General features: G+C 51.9%; 8 protein-coding genes across 8 annotated transcripts; 6 read left to right on the plus strand and 2 right to left on the minus strand.

The window, feature by feature from the left end:
* Window positions 1-1,091: 1,091 nt before the first annotated feature.
* AYO20_10057 (hypothetical protein) lies at window positions 1,092-3,161 on the plus strand (the record flags this gene model as incomplete). Its single annotated transcript, XM_022648320.1, has 5 exons — window positions 1,092-1,349; window positions 1,406-1,706; window positions 1,755-1,864; window positions 1,914-2,326; window positions 2,390-3,161. 5 exons carry the CDS (start codon window positions 1,092-1,094, stop codon window positions 3,159-3,161), a joined length of 1,854 nt encoding a protein of 617 aa, XP_022495677.1.
* Window positions 3,162-3,901: 740 nt separating this feature from the next.
* On the minus strand, window positions 3,902-5,350 carry AYO20_10058 (hypothetical protein; the record flags this gene model as incomplete). Its single annotated transcript, XM_022648321.1, has 3 exons — window positions 3,902-4,312; window positions 4,485-5,040; window positions 5,121-5,350. 3 exons carry the CDS (start codon window positions 5,348-5,350, stop codon window positions 3,902-3,904), a joined length of 1,197 nt encoding a protein of 398 aa, XP_022495678.1.
* A 1,808-nt stretch (window positions 5,351-7,158) lies between these two features.
* AYO20_10059 (hypothetical protein) lies at window positions 7,159-7,572 on the plus strand (the record flags this gene model as incomplete). The annotated part of the gene is made up of 1 exon (XM_022648322.1): window positions 7,159-7,572. One exon carries the CDS (start codon window positions 7,159-7,161, stop codon window positions 7,570-7,572), a length of 414 nt encoding a protein of 137 aa, XP_022495679.1.
* Window positions 7,573-7,658: 86 nt separating this feature from the next.
* On the plus strand, window positions 7,659-8,735 carry AYO20_10060 (hypothetical protein; the record flags this gene model as incomplete). Its single annotated transcript, XM_022648323.1, has 1 exon — window positions 7,659-8,735. The coding sequence occupies one exon, from the start codon at window positions 7,659-7,661 to the stop codon at window positions 8,733-8,735; it is 1,077 nt and encodes a 358-aa protein (XP_022495680.1).
* Window positions 8,736-9,424: 689 nt separating this feature from the next.
* On the plus strand, window positions 9,425-10,354 carry AYO20_10061 (hypothetical protein; the record flags this gene model as incomplete). The annotated part of the gene is made up of 4 exons (XM_022648324.1): window positions 9,425-9,548; window positions 9,669-9,765; window positions 9,853-10,276; window positions 10,346-10,354. 4 exons carry the CDS (start codon window positions 9,425-9,427, stop codon window positions 10,352-10,354), a joined length of 654 nt encoding a protein of 217 aa, XP_022495681.1.
* Window positions 10,355-10,745: 391 nt separating this feature from the next.
* Window positions 10,746-11,441, minus strand: AYO20_10062 (hypothetical protein; the record flags this gene model as incomplete). The annotated part of the gene is made up of 1 exon (XM_022648325.1): window positions 10,746-11,441. One exon carries the CDS (start codon window positions 11,439-11,441, stop codon window positions 10,746-10,748), a length of 696 nt encoding a protein of 231 aa, XP_022495682.1.
* Window positions 11,442-11,892: 451 nt separating this feature from the next.
* Window positions 11,893-13,581, plus strand: AYO20_10063 (hypothetical protein; the record flags this gene model as incomplete). The annotated part of the gene is made up of 1 exon (XM_022648326.1): window positions 11,893-13,581. One exon carries the CDS (start codon window positions 11,893-11,895, stop codon window positions 13,579-13,581), a length of 1,689 nt encoding a protein of 562 aa, XP_022495683.1.
* A 1,218-nt stretch (window positions 13,582-14,799) lies between these two features.
* On the plus strand, window positions 14,800-17,801 carry AYO20_10064 (hypothetical protein; the record flags this gene model as incomplete). Its single annotated transcript, XM_022648327.1, has 5 exons — window positions 14,800-14,913; window positions 15,000-15,096; window positions 15,152-15,233; window positions 15,283-15,326; window positions 15,379-17,801. 5 exons carry the CDS (start codon window positions 14,800-14,802, stop codon window positions 17,799-17,801), a joined length of 2,760 nt encoding a protein of 919 aa, XP_022495684.1.
* Between the last annotated feature and the right edge of the window lie 458 nt (window positions 17,802-18,259).

An 18,259-nucleotide genomic window follows, 5' to 3' on the forward strand; every position in this document is an offset into this window, starting at 1 on the left:
CTTGTTACTATTCTTGACGACCCTTTTGGAGAAAATGTAGAGAATGTGAGGCGCAATCGAAGCGCGGAACCGAAGTGGTGGGAAATGATCATGGTCCGAGCTGTAACCACGCTTGACCTTGACAGAGCCTTGTGTGCATGTACATTCAGACCCGTTTGACCCCAGACTTTTCTTGTCGCTTTCGCACCGATACATCCCCGCAACTCCGTGGGAGCTGATGAATGCCCAGCAATCTCTCGGCCGCGACGTTACAGACCTCGGTCCTGGAGCAAATGGTTGTCTAGACGAGGAGACTAGGAGCAATTTGTGGGGTTAGTGGCTTTGTTGAAAATCCCCCGCATTGCTGGATTTGTGGGAAAAGGAGTGCGATGATGGACGAGAGATATGCGATTCTTTGTTGTGGGGAGATCGGGAGTCGCGCTCGAAGGTCCAGATTGCTAGATTGAGCGTGTCGTGGGAAGTTTGAGATTGGGCTGGTTGATACCACGATCCCAGCACCAAGCAGGAAGAAGGATTCGGTGGTGGTGGAAATGGTGATCCGGACCAGTCAACTGGGATCCAGCAGGGCGTGTACTAGGTACAGGGGCACAGGGGTTTGCTGTTGGGCTCATATCCCAGTGTATCGCAGAAGTTCAATAAATTGCAGCTTTGACGGCCTCCCAGCACATCATGGTGGTACCTTTACCAGGTCGGGTCGCAGATAAGAAGGGCGCAGGTAGAAAAGGTGGCCAATTGGCAGGTCTGCCAAGTTGGTGTCAAAAGTTGCAGTTTCGCATCTGCTGGTGGCTGCCATCGACGTCCCACAAAACAGCCACCAACTCTGTTGATCGCCCTCGAACTTCCCACCACAAGCCCCAACCAAGTCACCCAAATGTCCACCTTCATCCCTGTTCCCCGCATGCAGATCGGATATCCCGGCCCTATCAGAGCGGATCGTCACGGCCAGCATTGGCACGCGGTAATGTCGGTCTACAGAACGCCTTGCAACTACAAAGTCGCTACTCGTCCCTCCCTGTGGAGTGACACGATCGATGTGACCTACACTACCTATCGAGCACTCGAGAAAACCCACCGCCGACTTCCACGCAGATATGACTTCTCACGCGGCTGTTGAGGGCGGTTTAGGCAAGGCTGCCCAGCCCAACGAAGCCGAGCTGGTCTCAGTCGAGGACAAGAGAGAACTGTCGAGTGAGAAGCAGATTGAAGACGTTGACGGAAATGACCAGAACCTCCACTACGACGAGGTGGATGTCGAGCCAGAGCTTCATGCGAGAACCTATATTGCCCTTTTTTCCATGTTTCTCTTGAATATGGTTCAAGTTGTGGCGTTGCAGGGCCCTCCGGCTGTGGTAAGTATTTGTCCCAGTTGATACATGGAGGACGGTGCTGAGTGTCTACATCACAGCTCGACTTCATCGGCGATAGTCTCAACAATCCTAAAACTCAGACCTGGGTCCCCAATTCTCTTTCCCTTGTCCAGGCTGTCCTGGGTCCTGTCATTTCTCTCGCATCAGACACCTTCCAAGCTCGAAAGAGCATCCTCGTGGGCTCATGCCTCATCTCTCTTATCGGGGCTGCCATCTCTCCGGGCTCAGGCAATATCTACAGACTGATCGTAGGCCAAACATTGATTGGCTTTGGTTTCGCAGCAGTACCGCTCGCATACTGTGTTCCCAGTGAAATCTTACCGAGGAAGTGGAGGCCGAGTAAGTATCATGAACCGGTCCTACATATCTCAGCTGATGTGTTTGTAGTGGCACAAGCATGCATGAACATTGCTGCATCTTTAGGTGCTATTCTCGGGCCTATGTCTATCGGCGCTCTGACGAAACGTAATGCAGAGGACGGATGGCGCAAGTTCTATGTATGTTCCAAGATTACTATGTACAATAGCGAATACTGACCAGTATCAGTGGATCCAAGTTGGCCTCTGGGGAGCCACCGCTGCAGGTATCCTTGTGGGATATAGACCACCAAAGAGACACACCAGGCTCGACCACCTCTCTTTCTGGCAGAAACTGGGCCACATCGATATCCCCGGCTGTTGTCTTCTTACCGCCGGTTTGTCACTGTTCCTCACTGGTCTCAATCTCGGAGGTAACTTGTACCCTTGGACGAATTCGCGGACACTCGCAACTCTCGTTGTGGGCATTGTCATTCTCATCGCCTTCGGCATCTACGAGTGGAAAGGCACCAAGACTGGGATTATGAACCACACTCTATTTGGTGGGGGCAGAGCAGCGGGCCGCACATTTGCCATCTGTGTGGGCTTGATCTTTATTGAAGGCATCCTGCTCTTCTCGTATATCGTCTTCTATCCTGTCTTGTAAGTCTTGCCCTGTTCCATTCCACCACATACTATGGTCGGAGACTAATCACATGCATGCAGAACAACCTCGCTCTTCGAAACGGATCCACTGTTGCTCGTGTCTCGAGAAATGCCCTTCTGGGTTGCAGGCGGCATCTCCACCGTGATCTGGGGTTATGCAAGCACCCGATTCCGCACAATCCGAGAACCACTCTTCCTGGGTTACTTGATCTTTACTGGCGCAATCATTGGATGGACTACGATTCAGCCAAAGGATAGCACTACTGCCGTTGTGATGAGTGGTCTCGCGGGCTTTGGGTTTGGAGCACCGCTCATCCTGATCATTGCCGGTGTCCAGCTGTCCACGCCACACAGCCTGATAGCAACAGCAACAGCTGTAACAACCTCATCTCGAGCAGTGGCAGCCACGGTCTTCACGGCCATCTATGCAGCTGCGCTGAACACTCGACTTGGCACTAATATACCCAACGGCGTCGCAGGAGCGGCCGCAAAAGCAGGTCTCCCAGCCAGTTCTATCCCGACTTTCGTTGAAGCTTTGGCGGCGGGCAACACGGCCGCGCTGAGTAGCATCCCGGGCGTGACTCCGGCCATCATCGCCGCTGGTGTCGCGGCGCTCAAGCAGGCGTTTGCGGACTCGATCCGAGTGGTTTACATTATCGCCGCGCCGTTCGGGGCACTGGCGTGCATCGCGTGCTTGTTCCTAGGTGACTTGCGCAAGACAATGAACTATGTTGTTGATGCACCAGTGGAGGACCTGCACGCGAAGAAGCACACCCATCATCATCACCACCATCATCACGGTGAGAGTCGGGATACCGAGCACGAAGCGTAATAGAGCAGGTGATGCGGTGGAAGCTCAGAGAAAATATACCCATAGGGTTCCAGCCAAATAGAAAGCAACGGGCAATTTTCGAGGAGGAGGCTAGTGGCCAGAACAAGGATGAAAGTCTACCTGTCTGTAACAGAGCAATCCAAAAAAAATATGCAGCTCTTAAAGTCACCCAATCTAGGTAACAACTTCGATCACTCTCCTCTTCTCCTTGACTTATACGACTCGTGTGTTTTCTTGGTTCCTAGTATCCTTAAGGTACGACCCAGTTCACATGTTGTTGTTACTGTTACCGTTACCGTTACCAGTCCCAGTCCCAACCCATCATCCGCTTTTCTCTGGTATTGAATCTAACATATTACTTTAATCAGCCCCCGCCAGCTAGACGTGGAATGCCTTTCACTTGACTGGGAGATTGCTTTAGTGGGTGGTGCCCCGGCGGTGTCGATCGGTGTTAATTAGGTGGTGGTACTCTGACAGTTTTCCAATTTTCCTTTATCATTTTTTCGTTGCGCCGGCTATGTTGTCTTTGATAGAATGCTACAAATGCTATAATGTAACTGGTATATATGATATGTGCACCGAGCCGAGTACGTCGCGCTGGATATATGTCCACAAGTTGGGTCTAGCGTATGTGATATTTTGTATTATGGTAGTGGTACCAGTTAAGTGTGCGGCCGCCGCTCAGTCGACCTGGGCGGGACATATATGCCACGTTACGGTCGGGTCTCGAACGAGCACTGTCATTGTCTCCGTGTCGCCCACATATCGTGACCACGCTTTGCCCAACCCCTGAGCACATTATTCTGGATCAACCCGAGCCTGCGCGTCGTTGCCATTTCCTCACCATCCTGGCCTGCACCTTCGCGAGCGTGGTCTCCCCCGCCACCCACGGGGACGGTGAAGGCCGTTGTGGCGCCAGGGCCAATCCCGACAGGAACGACAATAGCCGACGAGGAGGACGGACGCCGGGAACTCCGGTGAGTCGAGCAGGTCAGAAAGTCTCTGCACTCGGCCCAGCTGGTGGTGGTGTAAATGACAAAGTTGCCGAAGCCGTGCAGCGGGATGCACGCCGCCGAGGTCAGGTAAAGGCCGTAGATTTGGTGGTTCGGGGAGATGAAGTTGTTGTAGACCCTGTTGACGCTGATGGGGACCTGTTGACAGCAGATAAGATTAGTGCTTGAGACATGGTACTTAGTATTTGTGTCGGCGTCGTGATTCATTGGTTATCATTAGGGCATATTATTTTGTTCTCGCGGAAATGGGGGGCGGGAGGAGGGAAGGAGGGTAAAGAATTCGGAGTACTGTACGGCTCTCTCAACATACCCAGGTAATGAACAAGACAATCGTGCACAAAAAAGCAAACTTGGCGTATTTCCAGTGTATCCGATCAAAGCGCGACGACGACCTCCGCCGCGGCGGGAATCGGTCCGGTGCCACCCCACGGAGCATCGTCTGGTCGGAACCAGAGCGGTCGAGGGTGACTGTCGGAGACCCCGGCGTGGCAAAGATTGACGACTCGTGCGACGGCGGCGATGACGGGGGGTGGTGAGACTGAGACTCCAGATCCAGGACCTCGCGCGAATGGATGGGCGCGAGCGGCTCGAAACCCTTAAACTCGGGCGATGACGGCTCCGGCCCTGCGTTGTTGTTGTAGGGCACGCTGGACCTATCCGAGTCTCTCGTCGCCGTTGGTGTGGACGACATGAAGGCCCTGGCGAAGGACGAAAAGCGGCGTTCACGTGGAGGTGGGCATCCGTCTGGGCCTGGCTCGTCTCGGTACAGTACACATTCGGCTTTGGCCGATTTGACCTTGCGGCGCACCAGAAGGATTTGTTTGCCGCTTAGAGCGAAGAGGAATATGGCGACAAGGATGAAGCACCTATTCCAGGCCCAGTCAGTATGTGATTAGGTTGCGACTGAGACACTCTGCCTTCGTCCTCAGCACCATGCCAAACTCACCAAATGGGCACATAAAAGGCCACCAGACGAAGGATCTGGGATTCTTTGGCAATCCAGCACCACATGGTCGCCGGCCCGTAGACAGACTTGCCATCGGGCCTCCAGCACAAAAACACCAAAGCCGGAATGAACGGGAGAATAAAAGCCAGCAATATCGCATAAACGTCGACCCTTTTGAGCTCGGTGGCATTTCGTTTCGTTCGAACAGTGAGAAGAACATTGAACGCCATAATCATGACCTAAACACAGCAAAACCCTCGTTAGCTCAATCAACAACAAAGCGGTAACCAAACGACGAGGGTGGATAAAGCCGTACAAGTAACGGATCCGTCATCACAAACCAAGTAATGAAAAACCCCTGGGTTTGACACCACGCAGATTCCCTGCCAGCATTGATCGGATGAATGCCCCAACTATACGCCGAACACGCAAAGATATTGGCAACGGCGATGGAAAAAGCAAGACGGTTCACAGGTTTTCGGAGTGGCGGGTGGCTGATGAAGCTGAGTATGGTGAAGCAGGAGCCTGATATGGACAGACATGATGATATGCGGGCGGCGATATCGATGGCTCGTAGCTGATCTGGAGAGAAGGTCTGGTTATATTCGGACATGATCTTTTCGACATTGTCGACCACGTGGCTTAAGCCATTGAATTCTTGCTGTCTCTCTCTATCTCTTTCTCGCTCATGTGACTAACGGCGACGTTGGAGGCAGTCAGGTAGAGGCGAGATCGCAAGGCATTGGGCTCGTGTCGCGCCGTGCGCGGCCCAAGGTGGGCGGGCGTTGTTGTTAGGACTCGGCCGCAGCTGTTGGCCCTGATTTATATGCTCCCAAGAAAAAGTCGTTGACACAGAGAAGCGGCTGAAAAATGAGGTTACAATAAGACTGCGCAGAGGAAAAAGAGCTATGACTTGTCGGTGATCGAGGACGGGTTCAGGTGATGGAGATGCCGAGGGGAAATACGAGGGAGACGAGACCCTTTCATGTGCCTTCTGCTACTCTAAGGGAGCCGGCGGGACCGGAGAAAAGAAATCCAGCATGCAGGGACTGGTGGAGGGACTGGCATTGGTGGTGTTGACATGACTTGTTTCGTGGGAGAGATCGGGAGCAATCGCCAGAAGGATTCAAGAGGCGGGGACGGGATTGACAGGGTTTGAAGGTGATTGATTGACTCGAGGCATCGACAGGTTGACAAGCAGGACAAGCAGAACAAATGGACGAGCTGGACAAGCTGAGCAGGCAAAGCTTTGGGCAATTTGGGGCCCCGGCATGAACTGCGGCAGGAATCCGTGACAAGTAATTAAGAAGAAGCGCCATGCCCATCTTGGTGCTTGCAGGGAGTGAGCAAAGACGCTTGATTAAATAATCGCCCATTTATCAAATAGTTTGCGCTTTTTCGGGTGAGCGGCAAAGGAAGAAGAAAGATTGGGAGGAGGTGTACGAGGTAAAGAGGGAGGTAAAGGCGTAAAGAGTGACAGGCCTGGTCCAGACTCTTGATGGATGAGATTCATCTCTCCCCTTTTTGGGCATCATATTAATATTACGATTGTCTGCATTGCATAGGATTAAAACATCACCTCATGGAAAGGGGACAAAAGATCTGCAAGGGCCACCAAGGGGCCATCATCCCCCATCCCCATCAGACGCTCTGTTTTTCTGCTTTCTCCAACCAAGTGCTTATTGAGGTAATAATTCCTCCTTTTTGGCGCCAGCGGTGACAGAATAGCACGTCCACCAACCACCGTTGGGGCCGAGAATACAAGCTCATGGTAAACGACAGTTCGGTACCCGGGGATTGTTAGGTATCTATCTACCTCGTAGTTTCTTGGTAGATGGCTAAGGACATGGATATGGGATATGCATATGCAAAATGCCACTTTGCTAGCAAGATGCGGTGAGAGAATCTTGTCGAGAGGAGACAAGAGAGTGAGAGTGAGAGTGAGGGATTCTTTTGTCTTTGTCTTCATCTTTATTATTCTCCATCACCATCACTCAGAATCCCCTCTCGTGTTGGCAGCCATATCATATTCCCAGTCATGGACGACCGCATCCACTTGCCCGCCGACAAGGTCACAGCATTACTGAAACAGGATCATTTCCCCGTCGACGATGACGAAGAAGACGACGAGTCTGAGAATGGACAACTCCGAGAGATGATTCAGCAGCTTTCGAATCCGGACAGCGAACTCGCCCGGCGCGTTGAGGAGATCAGCATAGGATCGCCTGCGATGCGAGAGTATGACTACCGTCGGCAGTTTGATGAGGAGGAGGAGGACGACGACGACGAGGATGATGATGAGGATGATGACGACAATGACCATGACCATGACGAGGAGAATGATGACAACAGTAACAACGACGAGATTATCGCGATTCTGCCCAACGTGCTGGATTCCGCAGCACTCGAGCGCATTCTCAACAGCGTCAGGAACCTTCGCACCTTGTCGTGAGCATGTCTCTAAAAGCAACCATCTCCCTCCCCCTCTTCCAAGAAGTAAAAACTGACGCATCTCCTGAGCACAGATGGTGCGTCAACATGCCCATTCCCCCCAAAATCCTCTCTCTTCTCCGACAGCCACAACACAACGTCCATCTGCGCGTCCTCAAACGCCAAATGTCCGACGACGCCGTCACTCTGCCCGAGCTCGATTTCGACTTGTTCAACTCGTTCCCACTCGCGCAAACCCACATCGACAGGAACAACTTTGGAAGTGTCGTCTACTCGTCCTACTACCGCGACAAGAGATTCCTGCGCTTGCATTTCCTCGTGCCATACTACCCAGCCCACGAGGGCACGGGCAAGGAGGAATGGATGAGGCGAAAGATGGCCGTGGCGACCTCTGCGATGGGATCCCTGCCAAACCTCGCGTCCATCTACGCGACCGACTATCAGGGACAACTCCCCTCGCTCATCCCGACCATAATCAACCTACACGCTCCGACACTGCAGGTGCTCAAGCTGCACAGCCTCCCTGTTTTCACCTTCACCCGACCCAAGGGACTGTTGTATCTGAACACAGACCAAATACAGCTCATGGCAACGCATTTGACATCGCTCACGCATCTGGAAATGGACATTCCCGCGTTTGGCCCGACCCAGGGTGACGACGACGATCTTGCCGTCACGCCATTTTCGTCTCCCACTCCCACAACCACGGCATTGTCAACATTGATCCAGTCCATATCCACAATACGGACGATCAGACTCTGGATCGAGGTTCCTACCGAGAAATCCTGCTTCCAAGACAAATATCCCTCCATGGGGACGAACCCGCCGCCGCTGAAACAGGATCAACTGTGCCAGGCGGTCGCAAACTTGTATGCGCTGCTGATGGAGCGTGCAGAAGGAGAAACACAGACCAAGATATTGGACTATCTAGAGGTTGCTTTCACTCGGTTGGACACGTGGGACCGACAGGGCGCTTACCCGAGATTCTTGCCCGTCAAATTGATTCCCTCGGTCTCCAAAGCTGATGATGACCGACAAGGAGGTAATGGTCCGAATGAGGGACTGCAAGGAGGGTTCACCATTGAGCTGGGCGAGTGGCAGAACGACTACGCAGAGGAAGACATCCAAGACTTCATCAGCCACACTGTTGGGTTCATCCATTAGCTTGCAGGCGGCATATTGTGATGAACTGCACGCATCGAGAGCTCGCCGTTCTGTTCGCGGTAACATCGTGCTCTCGTCGCCTCGAGTTCTTCTTGAGCATTCCATCCCTGACAGCGGTATCTTTCTGCAAAGAATCTTCCACAATACTCTAACAGATCCGGTCGCGAATCTTGTGATCCATGGTTAGAGCCAACCTGGTCCTTCTGCTGCATGTGCGATCCGTCCCTGCTTACGGACTGTTCTGATATTGAATCGAACTGCAGTCCCGTTGATCTCTACCACCCTGAGGTATATGAAAATCCAAGCAGCCTTTTTAAGAGAATATCTCTGGCCAAGGCTGTTGATCCCAGCAAAAGTGACAAGACGTGATGGGGAACTGGTACCCCAGTGGCCGGGTGGATCATGCCTCTCCGCATCCTCCCCATGAATCCGTCCCAGACACGGTAGTGGATATTATGCACGAGATCTTCGGACATTTTCTAAACGTCATGGAAAAGAACGTCGCGGACATCTCCAGAGTCGGAGCAAAAGATATGTTATCGGTCCTGGATCCGTTCTCTTCGGGCCTCACCCGCTGACGCGAACCCCATCCATCCTTCTTGTGTGCGGCGCATTTGTCTTGTATAGACTTTTGTGTTTTGCGAGTCGCGGTCGACGATAGGGAATAATCGCAAACATCAATTGACATAATGTCAGAGGACTCTGCAAAGCCCAAGAGACGGATCCTGGTGTCCTATGGCGTTGATATAGACGCAATAGCAGGATGGTTGGGTTCATACAAGGGCGAAGACTCGACCAGTGACATCTCTCGAGGTACGTCGACGCCAAATATGCCGGGCTAGCATCACACAAAACCCACTTTCCGCAAGTTCTGCGAGGGACAATTTATTGCAGAGAGAGCTGAGACAAACCCTTCATGTTCCGTCCGGGTAGGTTACTTCGCTGGCACGCAAGGCGTGAGAAGGCTATTGAAGCTGTTTGAAAAATACAACATCAAGGCGTCTTGGTTTATTCCTGGCCATAGTCTAGAGTAAGTCTCTTCGTGAACTTGGAGTTGAATTCCGAGGGCGACCCGATGCTTCACCCGTCTTGTGAGCTGACGCCGTCACCATAACAGAACATTTCCAGAAGAATGTGCTATGATCCGCGACGCCGGGCATGAGATAGGCTTGCACGGCTACAGCCATGAGAATCCCGTTGATATGACATTTGAGCAGCAACGCGACGTGCTCGACCATACCTACCGAATGCTCACAGATTTCTGTCATGGAAAGACGCCCCGAGGAATCGTGGCTCCGTGGTGGGAGGTCAGCAGAGAAGCCACCGAATTGTTGCTTCATTATGGCATTGAGTATGACCACAGCATGAGCCATCATGACTGTCAGGCATACTATCTCCGGACAGGAGATAACTGGACAAAGATCGATTATAACAAAACAGCCGCTGAGTGGATGAAGCCCTTCACCACGGGCCAGGAAACGGGGCTCGTGGAGATTCCAGCCAATTGGTACCTGGATGATTTGCCTCCAATGATGTTCATGGTAAGTCCCCCCGGCTTCAACCGCTCTTGGAGTTGATTGAAGAATGGTTCCTGGCTATATCCTCTTCAGACAAGCTGACAGACTCGTGTAGAAAAAGGTACCAAACAGTCATGGATGGGTGAATCCAAGAGACGTTGAAGATTTGTGGCGGGTAAGTTGCCAGCGTTGTCCTACTGAAGTCCGCAATTCTGAGCCGTCCCCAGGACCATTTCGACTATTTTTACAGAGAAGAGAAAGAGGGATTTTACTTCCCTATGACCATCCACCCGGATGTGTCTGGTAGACCGCATGTCTTGCTCATGCATGAAAGGTTAATTGAGCACATCAACAAACACGAGGGCGTGGAATGGGTAACAATGGCCGAGATGGTGGACCATTTCAAGAGTAAACACCAGCCCGCCGAAGGAGCCATGATGCCGGCACCACGGGGAGAGATCCTGTCAAAGAGCCAGAAATAGGAGAGACAGCGTCATGGCCTTTTGTTTATGAACTTCAAAGCACCCCCCAATTTGGCAACCTTGATCACGTCACGCAAGGTGAGACTAATGCGAGTTTGCCGCTGAGCATGACCGCTCTCATAGGGTTGTTGGTCACCGAGGAGATTCCAGTTGATGATCTGCTCGCTGTTCAGATTCTCATCCGTCTGGAGTTCTGAAATGCCATGTAGTGTGTTGATATACATGTCGCCCGTCGTCACCAGCAGACTCCGGGGTTCTTGTAAGATTCGCCATGTAGGCTTCGCTTCTCGTTCGCCAGCTTCAGTCTTTCGGTAGATTTCGAGCACAGTGTGACTCCCCAAGCTCACCGTCGCTGTGATTGGGTCGTAGGCAGGACCATCTTCATGGGGCATGATTCCCTCTCCTGGTTTGTATTCATTGATCAGGACATGGTTCGGAGCCTTGTGTGTGGAACTCTCAAAGAATTTGCCTTGTTGAAGACGGGTGACGATCACGTCGAGGTACGCTGGCATGGGGGCAGCAAGGAGAGTGTCACGCGAAGGACCGGTCAAGGTTGAGGGTAGAGATAATAGACGCCGGTGGGTGAGCACAGTCCATCGAGACTCGGGCAGTTTCTGGAGGTCGTTGAGGATCTGCGCCTCTTCAGATGCGGTGATGAAACTGGGGACATAGTAGCATGAAAGGGGCAGCCCTTCTATCGAATTCATGGTAGAGAAATGACGAACTGTACTTACAGTCGAGGGCAGTCTGGACCGACAGCATGGACCTGGGACTTGTAAGAAGCATGGGTTGGATTCCACATGGAATTCGGCAAGATTGAAAAGTTACTGAAGGTGGATTTCTCCAGAATCCCAGACCCAACCCCGATTTGGACGACAGGGCGCCACAATGGGAGACTGGATGCTGTTCATCAGTCACTCTCCAGTGTGATCACACCAAACAGATGAAAGACTAAGTCCTACTGGTTCGAGGGATTGTTGACCTGTTGTTCTCAGGACACGTCTTGCTCAACAGAACGATGCCCCCAATGTCAATCCTTGTGGATGGTCGGTCAAATCAATCACTTTTCAAGACGTCATGACTTCAAAGACACCACCAACATCGAGATGACTTCTATTGTCCTTCTCATGTACTTTCATTCCCATATCCTGGCCAGCTATGACTAACGACTATGTTTCGCTCTATCGGCAAATTCTAGCAGAGCGGCAACATCAATATGATTTGGCAATAGCGGCAGACGAGTATACTCCCTTCCTTTACCCGTGGGATTCACTCCCAGCCTTATACTTAATACTTGCTATCGCAATCAGCCCCAGACTGTCCCCAAGGCTGGCCAGAGCAGTCCGATATGTCGCTTTCGTCTCGGTCCTTGCCCATGGTGCCTATGTGGCATGCTATCGCCGGACACTCTGGCTTGCGGCCGGCTATGGCATTGGGTTAATGACAGCCTGGGGTGTCATCATGTCTGGCGCTCTTCTCTTGTGCAACGACGTGGGACGAGATTTCAGAAGGCTTGAAAAGAGAGCGGTCAAAACAGAAAGTGAAGATTCCGAGTGGCTCAAGTTCACAGCAACATCTTCGCAGTCCGATCGACGGCAAATGAGCAATATGAAGGAGCGGAAGGTGGGCAGCTCGTCTTCATTTCCCACCCCGATCTCTCAGCCTGAGCAACCTTGTCGACAGCGATACGAGCTGGTATGGCAAGGGTATCCTTACAATTTCGACTTGTTCCACGTCCTCGACTGGACGGTCGACCTTATGACGAGTTTCCGAGCAGTGGGATGGGAACATCGAATCTCAACCATAGGGCAGATTGACCCATCAATGCATCGAGACAAGTCCCAAAGTACTACTGCCACTGGGATCCGCGGTGACGAAAGGCGGACATCGATGGCTGCTTCGCATTTTCCGCGAACCCATCAGTTAAGAGCCTTACGAGGCTTTATCATCAACTATCTCTTCCTCGATTTCCTGAAGGCAGTCATGATCACGGACCCGTACTTTCTGGGCGTGGCACCGTTGGAATCGTCTACACCCTGGACTTGGCTTGCTCACATCGACAATGCTGTGCCAGTTGCAACTCGCTTTGTTCGGCTGTGGATTACGATGTGTGGAGTCGTAACTGCATTGAGGTTAATCTTCAGCCTCAGTCCGTTGTTCTTCGCTACCATCCTTCCCACTTTCGTCGACCTCACAAAGATTACAAAGGCACCTCTCACGGAAACATGGATGTATCCACCTTATTGGCAATCTTTATCGACGTCGGTCCTGTACTCTGGGCTGGCAGGGTTATGGGGCAAATGTTGGCACCAGATGTTTCGGTTTGGCATCTCAGAACCATCCCGAGTCTTGATTGAGGGACTGAAGCTGGACGCTCGCGGCATCGTTGCTCGAACCGTCCAGCTTCTGGTCGCTTTCACGTTGTCAGGCTCAATCCATGCGAGTGCTAGCTACACAACATTTTCACTTAACGGCTCGCATCCACTCTCTGGCCCCTTATTGTTCTTTTTCCTACAAGGCGTTGGCATTCTCTTACAATCATTCATAGTCAAACTCATATACAGACACGCCTCGTGGGTCAAGGATCTGCCATCCGGTATAGGCCAGGCGGCGAATGCGCTCGTGGTGGTGTTATATCTTTACTTGACAGGGTCGTTATTGGCCAACGACTTTGCAACCTCTGGACTGTGGCTCTTTGAGCCAGTTCCCATCAGTTTCTTCCGCGGAATAGGGTTTGGGCCAGGCGGCAAGGGTGAGGGGTGGTGGGTGTGGAATCAGGAAGGCTCGCGATCAATCGGATGGTGGAAAGGTGACAGATGGTGGGGGAGAGCGTTGGCTATATATTAGCATCTTGGATTGGGTAATGTGCATGAGAATCCAAAGACTCTCTGATGATGGTAATATTGACATTTTGATGCCCGGCGTAAATCATGGTAAAGGAGTCGCAGGTGCAGATGAAAGCTGTGAGAGATCCCCACGTCACCTTGATATAGATGTTCCACCAGCTGCCAATGCTACTAATAATAATGAATATGTAACTAAAAATGTGGCTAGCTGCCTCGCTGCCTCCCTAGGTACTAGTTGCGGTGGTGGCGGCGCCCTCTGCATGATGTCACATGGGCCAAAGTGGTGCCCGAGGCTGCAAGATGAATCCATCACATCGACTTTGGGGGTGTCGGGGGTGTCAGAAGGGGATGGGGGGACGCCCATCGAGCAGCCACCAACGCCCAGCTCCGGGTTCCTGGCATTCTCCCTCCCACCTCTTGCATCGATACACGCCTCCCGCCTCCCGCTTCCCACCTACCAAGCCCACGAAAGCCTTTCCCTGTCACCTGTGCCCTCGTCTTGTACTTGTACTTCTCCCATTTACCGAGTATTCTGCATGTATTTGTTGCACCGATACCACTGCCATTTGATATTGAAACGGAACTAACAATCCACGAGAACAAGAAGAATCGACTTTGATCTGATAATCAACTCGCCTTACCGCAGGGTGGACCATTCGCCCTATCTTCCCAACTTCCCAAATCATCACGCCTTGCACGCTAAGTCGTTGTAAACTTCCCGGTGGTGGGCAGCTGTCAGTCTCGGCAAAGCCGTCGCTCCACCAGCTGCATCTTGTACGGATCAGTAGTCGCAAAAGAGCCCTGCTTTTGAGCCCCGGGCCCAGGCTCAGGCTTTGCTCCCTCTCGGACTTCCATCTCTCTTGTCACAAAATTATCGCGACAAGGCATCCCAACTCGTTGGATGCACGTCATTCCCTCGTCCATCCATCTCACCCTCCTCAACATCACCTCTATCGGCTCGCTGCAATAGACGCCCGTTGATCTATTGTATCTATCCGATTCTTGATCGCAGCCCTGGAGCTTTGCGCGCTTGTCTCCTTCCTGTCGAGCGCAACATTGCCTCGACCGCAGATCCACCCCGCGCCACCTGTTCTGTATCACCAGCACCCGAAACTCGCTCAACTTTGCGCATCTCGCCACCCTCCCAAACAGAAAGTCGGCAGTCGGTAACAGAATCGCTGCCTGCTGATGTTCATTCCTTGTTCTCTCTCCTTCAGTCATGGCAATGCAGGCGCCGCTTGCCAACGACAAGAAGAGAGTAAAAGTTTATGAGCTGCGCGACAATGACTGGTTTGACAGAGGAACTGGTTTTTGCACCGGCCAATTCATTAACGTACGCCTCGAAATCTTCTGCTCCCGTTTGGATATCGAGACGCTGGCGAGGAAAAGGGCACGCGCGCTAATACATGGTATACGCAGGATGAACCGCGCATCTACGTGGAGTCCGAAGACCAACCGGATCGCATGTTGTTAGAAACTCGTATTGTCAAAGATGATGGATATCAGAAACAGCAAGGTACATTCTCTGGGAAACAAGCTTGAAGAGTTCTGGTCTGCTGACGCGCTCGTAGACACACTCATTGTGTGGACCGAGACCAATGGCACCGACATGGCCCTCAGTTTCCAGGAGGCGGAAGGCTGTGCAGTCATATGGTACGCACATGGTTCATTTCGGGCGCGCGATGGTCTAATAGTGCTCCAGGGATTTCGTACATCAAGTCCAGCAACAGTTATTGACCCTTCCTGGTAAGCGTCAACTGCAGTTCCGCAAACTCTACTTGGCTGAGTTGATGCACAGATGATGGCCTCTCGGACGATGCCCTTGAAAATATCTCAAGCTCTTTTACCCTCAATCCCCCCGAACTGAACAATCTGGACGAGATCGAACAGAGTATACGACATGCGAGCATAACGCAGGGCGGGCGCGAAGCACTAGCAAAGTTTTTGATCCGTGAAGAATATCTACTCAAATTAATACCACTGGTTGAGATGGCAGAGGACCTGGAGAGTCTACCAGATCTACATCGCCTGTGCAATATTATGAAGGCCCTGATTCTGATGAACGATAACACCATCATTGAGCATTTGGTGACGGACGACATCATTCTGGGCGTCGTTGGAGCCCTCGAGTACGATCCGGACTTCCCCACGCACAAAGCCAACCATAGACAGTACCTGTCAGATGAGTCGAGGTATAAAGAGGTGGTGGAGATCAAAGACCAAAACATCAAGCGGAAAATACGTCAGACATGGCGGCTGCAGTATTTGAAGGACGTGGTGCTGGCGCGCATCCTGGACGATCCTACCTTCGGCGTATTGAACTCGCTCATATTCTTCAATCAGGTTGATATTGTCCAGCACCTTCAAAACAACACTGCCTTTTTGAAGGAGCTCTTTGCCATCTTCAGTGCCGACAACACGGACATCAGGCGGAAAGAGCAGGCTGTGCACTTCTTGCAGCAATGCGCTGCGATTGCGAAGACGCTTCAAATGCAGTCGAGGGCAAACCTTCTCAACAACTTCATTGCACACGGTCTCTTTTCAGTCATTACCTTCGCGGTAAAACACCCAGAGCCGTCAATGAGAACAACTGGCATTGACATCCTGGTGGCGCTTCTCGACCATGACCCTAATATGATGAGAGGCTATATGCTCAAGGCCGTATCTGAAAGGAAGATTCCCTTGACGGACACGCTGATCGACTTGTTGCATGCCGAGACTGATCTGGGCGTGAAAAACCAGCTGGCAGATGCCATCAAGATCTTACTGGATCCTCAACCCCCTTCTAATGACCCAATGGGTAACCGTCAGAACTCCGAGTTCATGACCAAGCTCTCAAGACCCCAGATGACTCCGACTCAGCAGGCCAACGAGCAATTTGCGCAGGACAATTTTGACCGATCGTGTCGAAAATTATTCCAACCGCTCAAGGAGCTCGAATCTAGGGAATCGATGCTTAACTTCAGCTATCAGGAGGTCTCGTTGTTCTCGTATTTGGTCGAGATATTGACGTTCTTTATCCGCCAACATTCCATGAGAAGCCGGCCTTTTCTCCTGTCGGAAAATTTGGCACCAAGAGTGGCTCAGCTGTTGCAGGTCCCGCAGAAACCGTTGAAACTGACTGCTTTGAAATTTTTCCGGACCGCAGTCTCGTTACAAGATCAATTCTATGCCGCGCAGGTCATCAAAAGCGGAGCGTTTGACGCCATTCTGGGAATTGTCATTGACACTATGCCACGGGATAATCTCCTCAATTCAGCATGTCTGGAAATGTTTGAATTTATCCGCAAGGAAACGATAAAGCCGATAGTCATCCACCTTGCGGAGCATTACCGGCAAAAGATCCAGGACATTACCTATGTCGACACGTTTGTGAATCTTCTTCTTAAGTATGAACAGTTGACAGCCGACCACCCTGAGCCTGAGCACACCTTATTCAGCCAAGACGATGCAACGCCGCCTATGAGTCGGGCGCATATGAATGGCCGGTGGCAGGGTCTACCGGAAATGGATGCGAGCGAGGAGGACTATTTTAACGCCTCCGATGACGAGGAGGAAGAAGCAGAAGAAGATTCTGATCGTGACAGTATAAAGGATGTGTCTGAAAGGGTGAACCAATGGCACCGCAGAAGGATAAAGGCTGAGATGATGAATGGGAGCGTCAGTCCGGTTAACAAGCCGCTTGTAGATTATCCTGACGACGACGAGGACGACGCGATGGAAGCCAAAGCCGATGCAACACCTCACACTCCACTAACTCCAGACAGTAACAAGGACGTTTCTTCCCCCGAACCAAAAGCAGCACCTGAAAAGAAGCTGCAGCCATCACCGGAGATCAAGTCCATTGCCGAAAGCGAATTGCAGCAAGCCCCCGAAAGAATGACGGAGAAACGACGACGACAAGAAGATGACGACGACGACGAGCTCGGCAAGCTTTCTGGAGGGCCCAAACGCAGAAACTCGGCATCCAGCAGTTCCAGCCTGTCCTCGCAAGGCGCATTACGTCGGAAAAAGGGATTTTTGCGATCGAAGCAGGCAAGCGGCGAGAATAGCCCGTTATCAACGAGTAATACTGAGACGGAGAATCACGTCGAGGGTCGAAAGCCTCGCAAAATCGCCATTAGTCTCTCCAACGCGACGAACAAACCTGATGATACACCTCCCACTACAACAAACGTCAAGCTGCAGAATAAGCAGCAGTCGGTGACGACCAAGGAGTAGGATATGGATAGAAAGCTGCCGTTATATGCGAGCACATTGCTTCTCATTTTGCGATGGTGTTTGACGGAGTCCACGAACTACTATTGTACAATACGACCAATATCTTGGGGGTTATGAGGTAGAGGGTGAGACACGGTTGCTTCAGACCAATAGAGGGATGGTTGCAGGGACAGATTTCGACATCGACGGCTCCGATCTACACGAATGCACGATGGTGTTTTGCGGCGACTGCAGGTGTGGGAGTCCCAAATGGCGACCAATTGCAAAAGTTGGATGCCTTGTAAGTCGCCGAGCGGAGGATTGGGAGCTACACCCTGGTGAGATGCAAACATATTGGGAGAAAGTGGGATGAAGACGCAGAACTGCAAGACACAAGACGAGAAGGTCCTCTCAGCTTGTCAAGGAGAGAGCAAATCCGCTCGATGGATGGAGAGGTGCTTCATCTCCTCGCAGTGGCG

This window comes from Fonsecaea nubica (assembly GCF_001646965.1).
Source record: "Fonsecaea nubica strain CBS 269.64 chromosome Unknown Scaff102, whole genome shotgun sequence".
NCBI classification, from domain to species: domain Eukaryota; kingdom Fungi; phylum Ascomycota; class Eurotiomycetes; order Chaetothyriales; family Herpotrichiellaceae; genus Fonsecaea; species Fonsecaea nubica.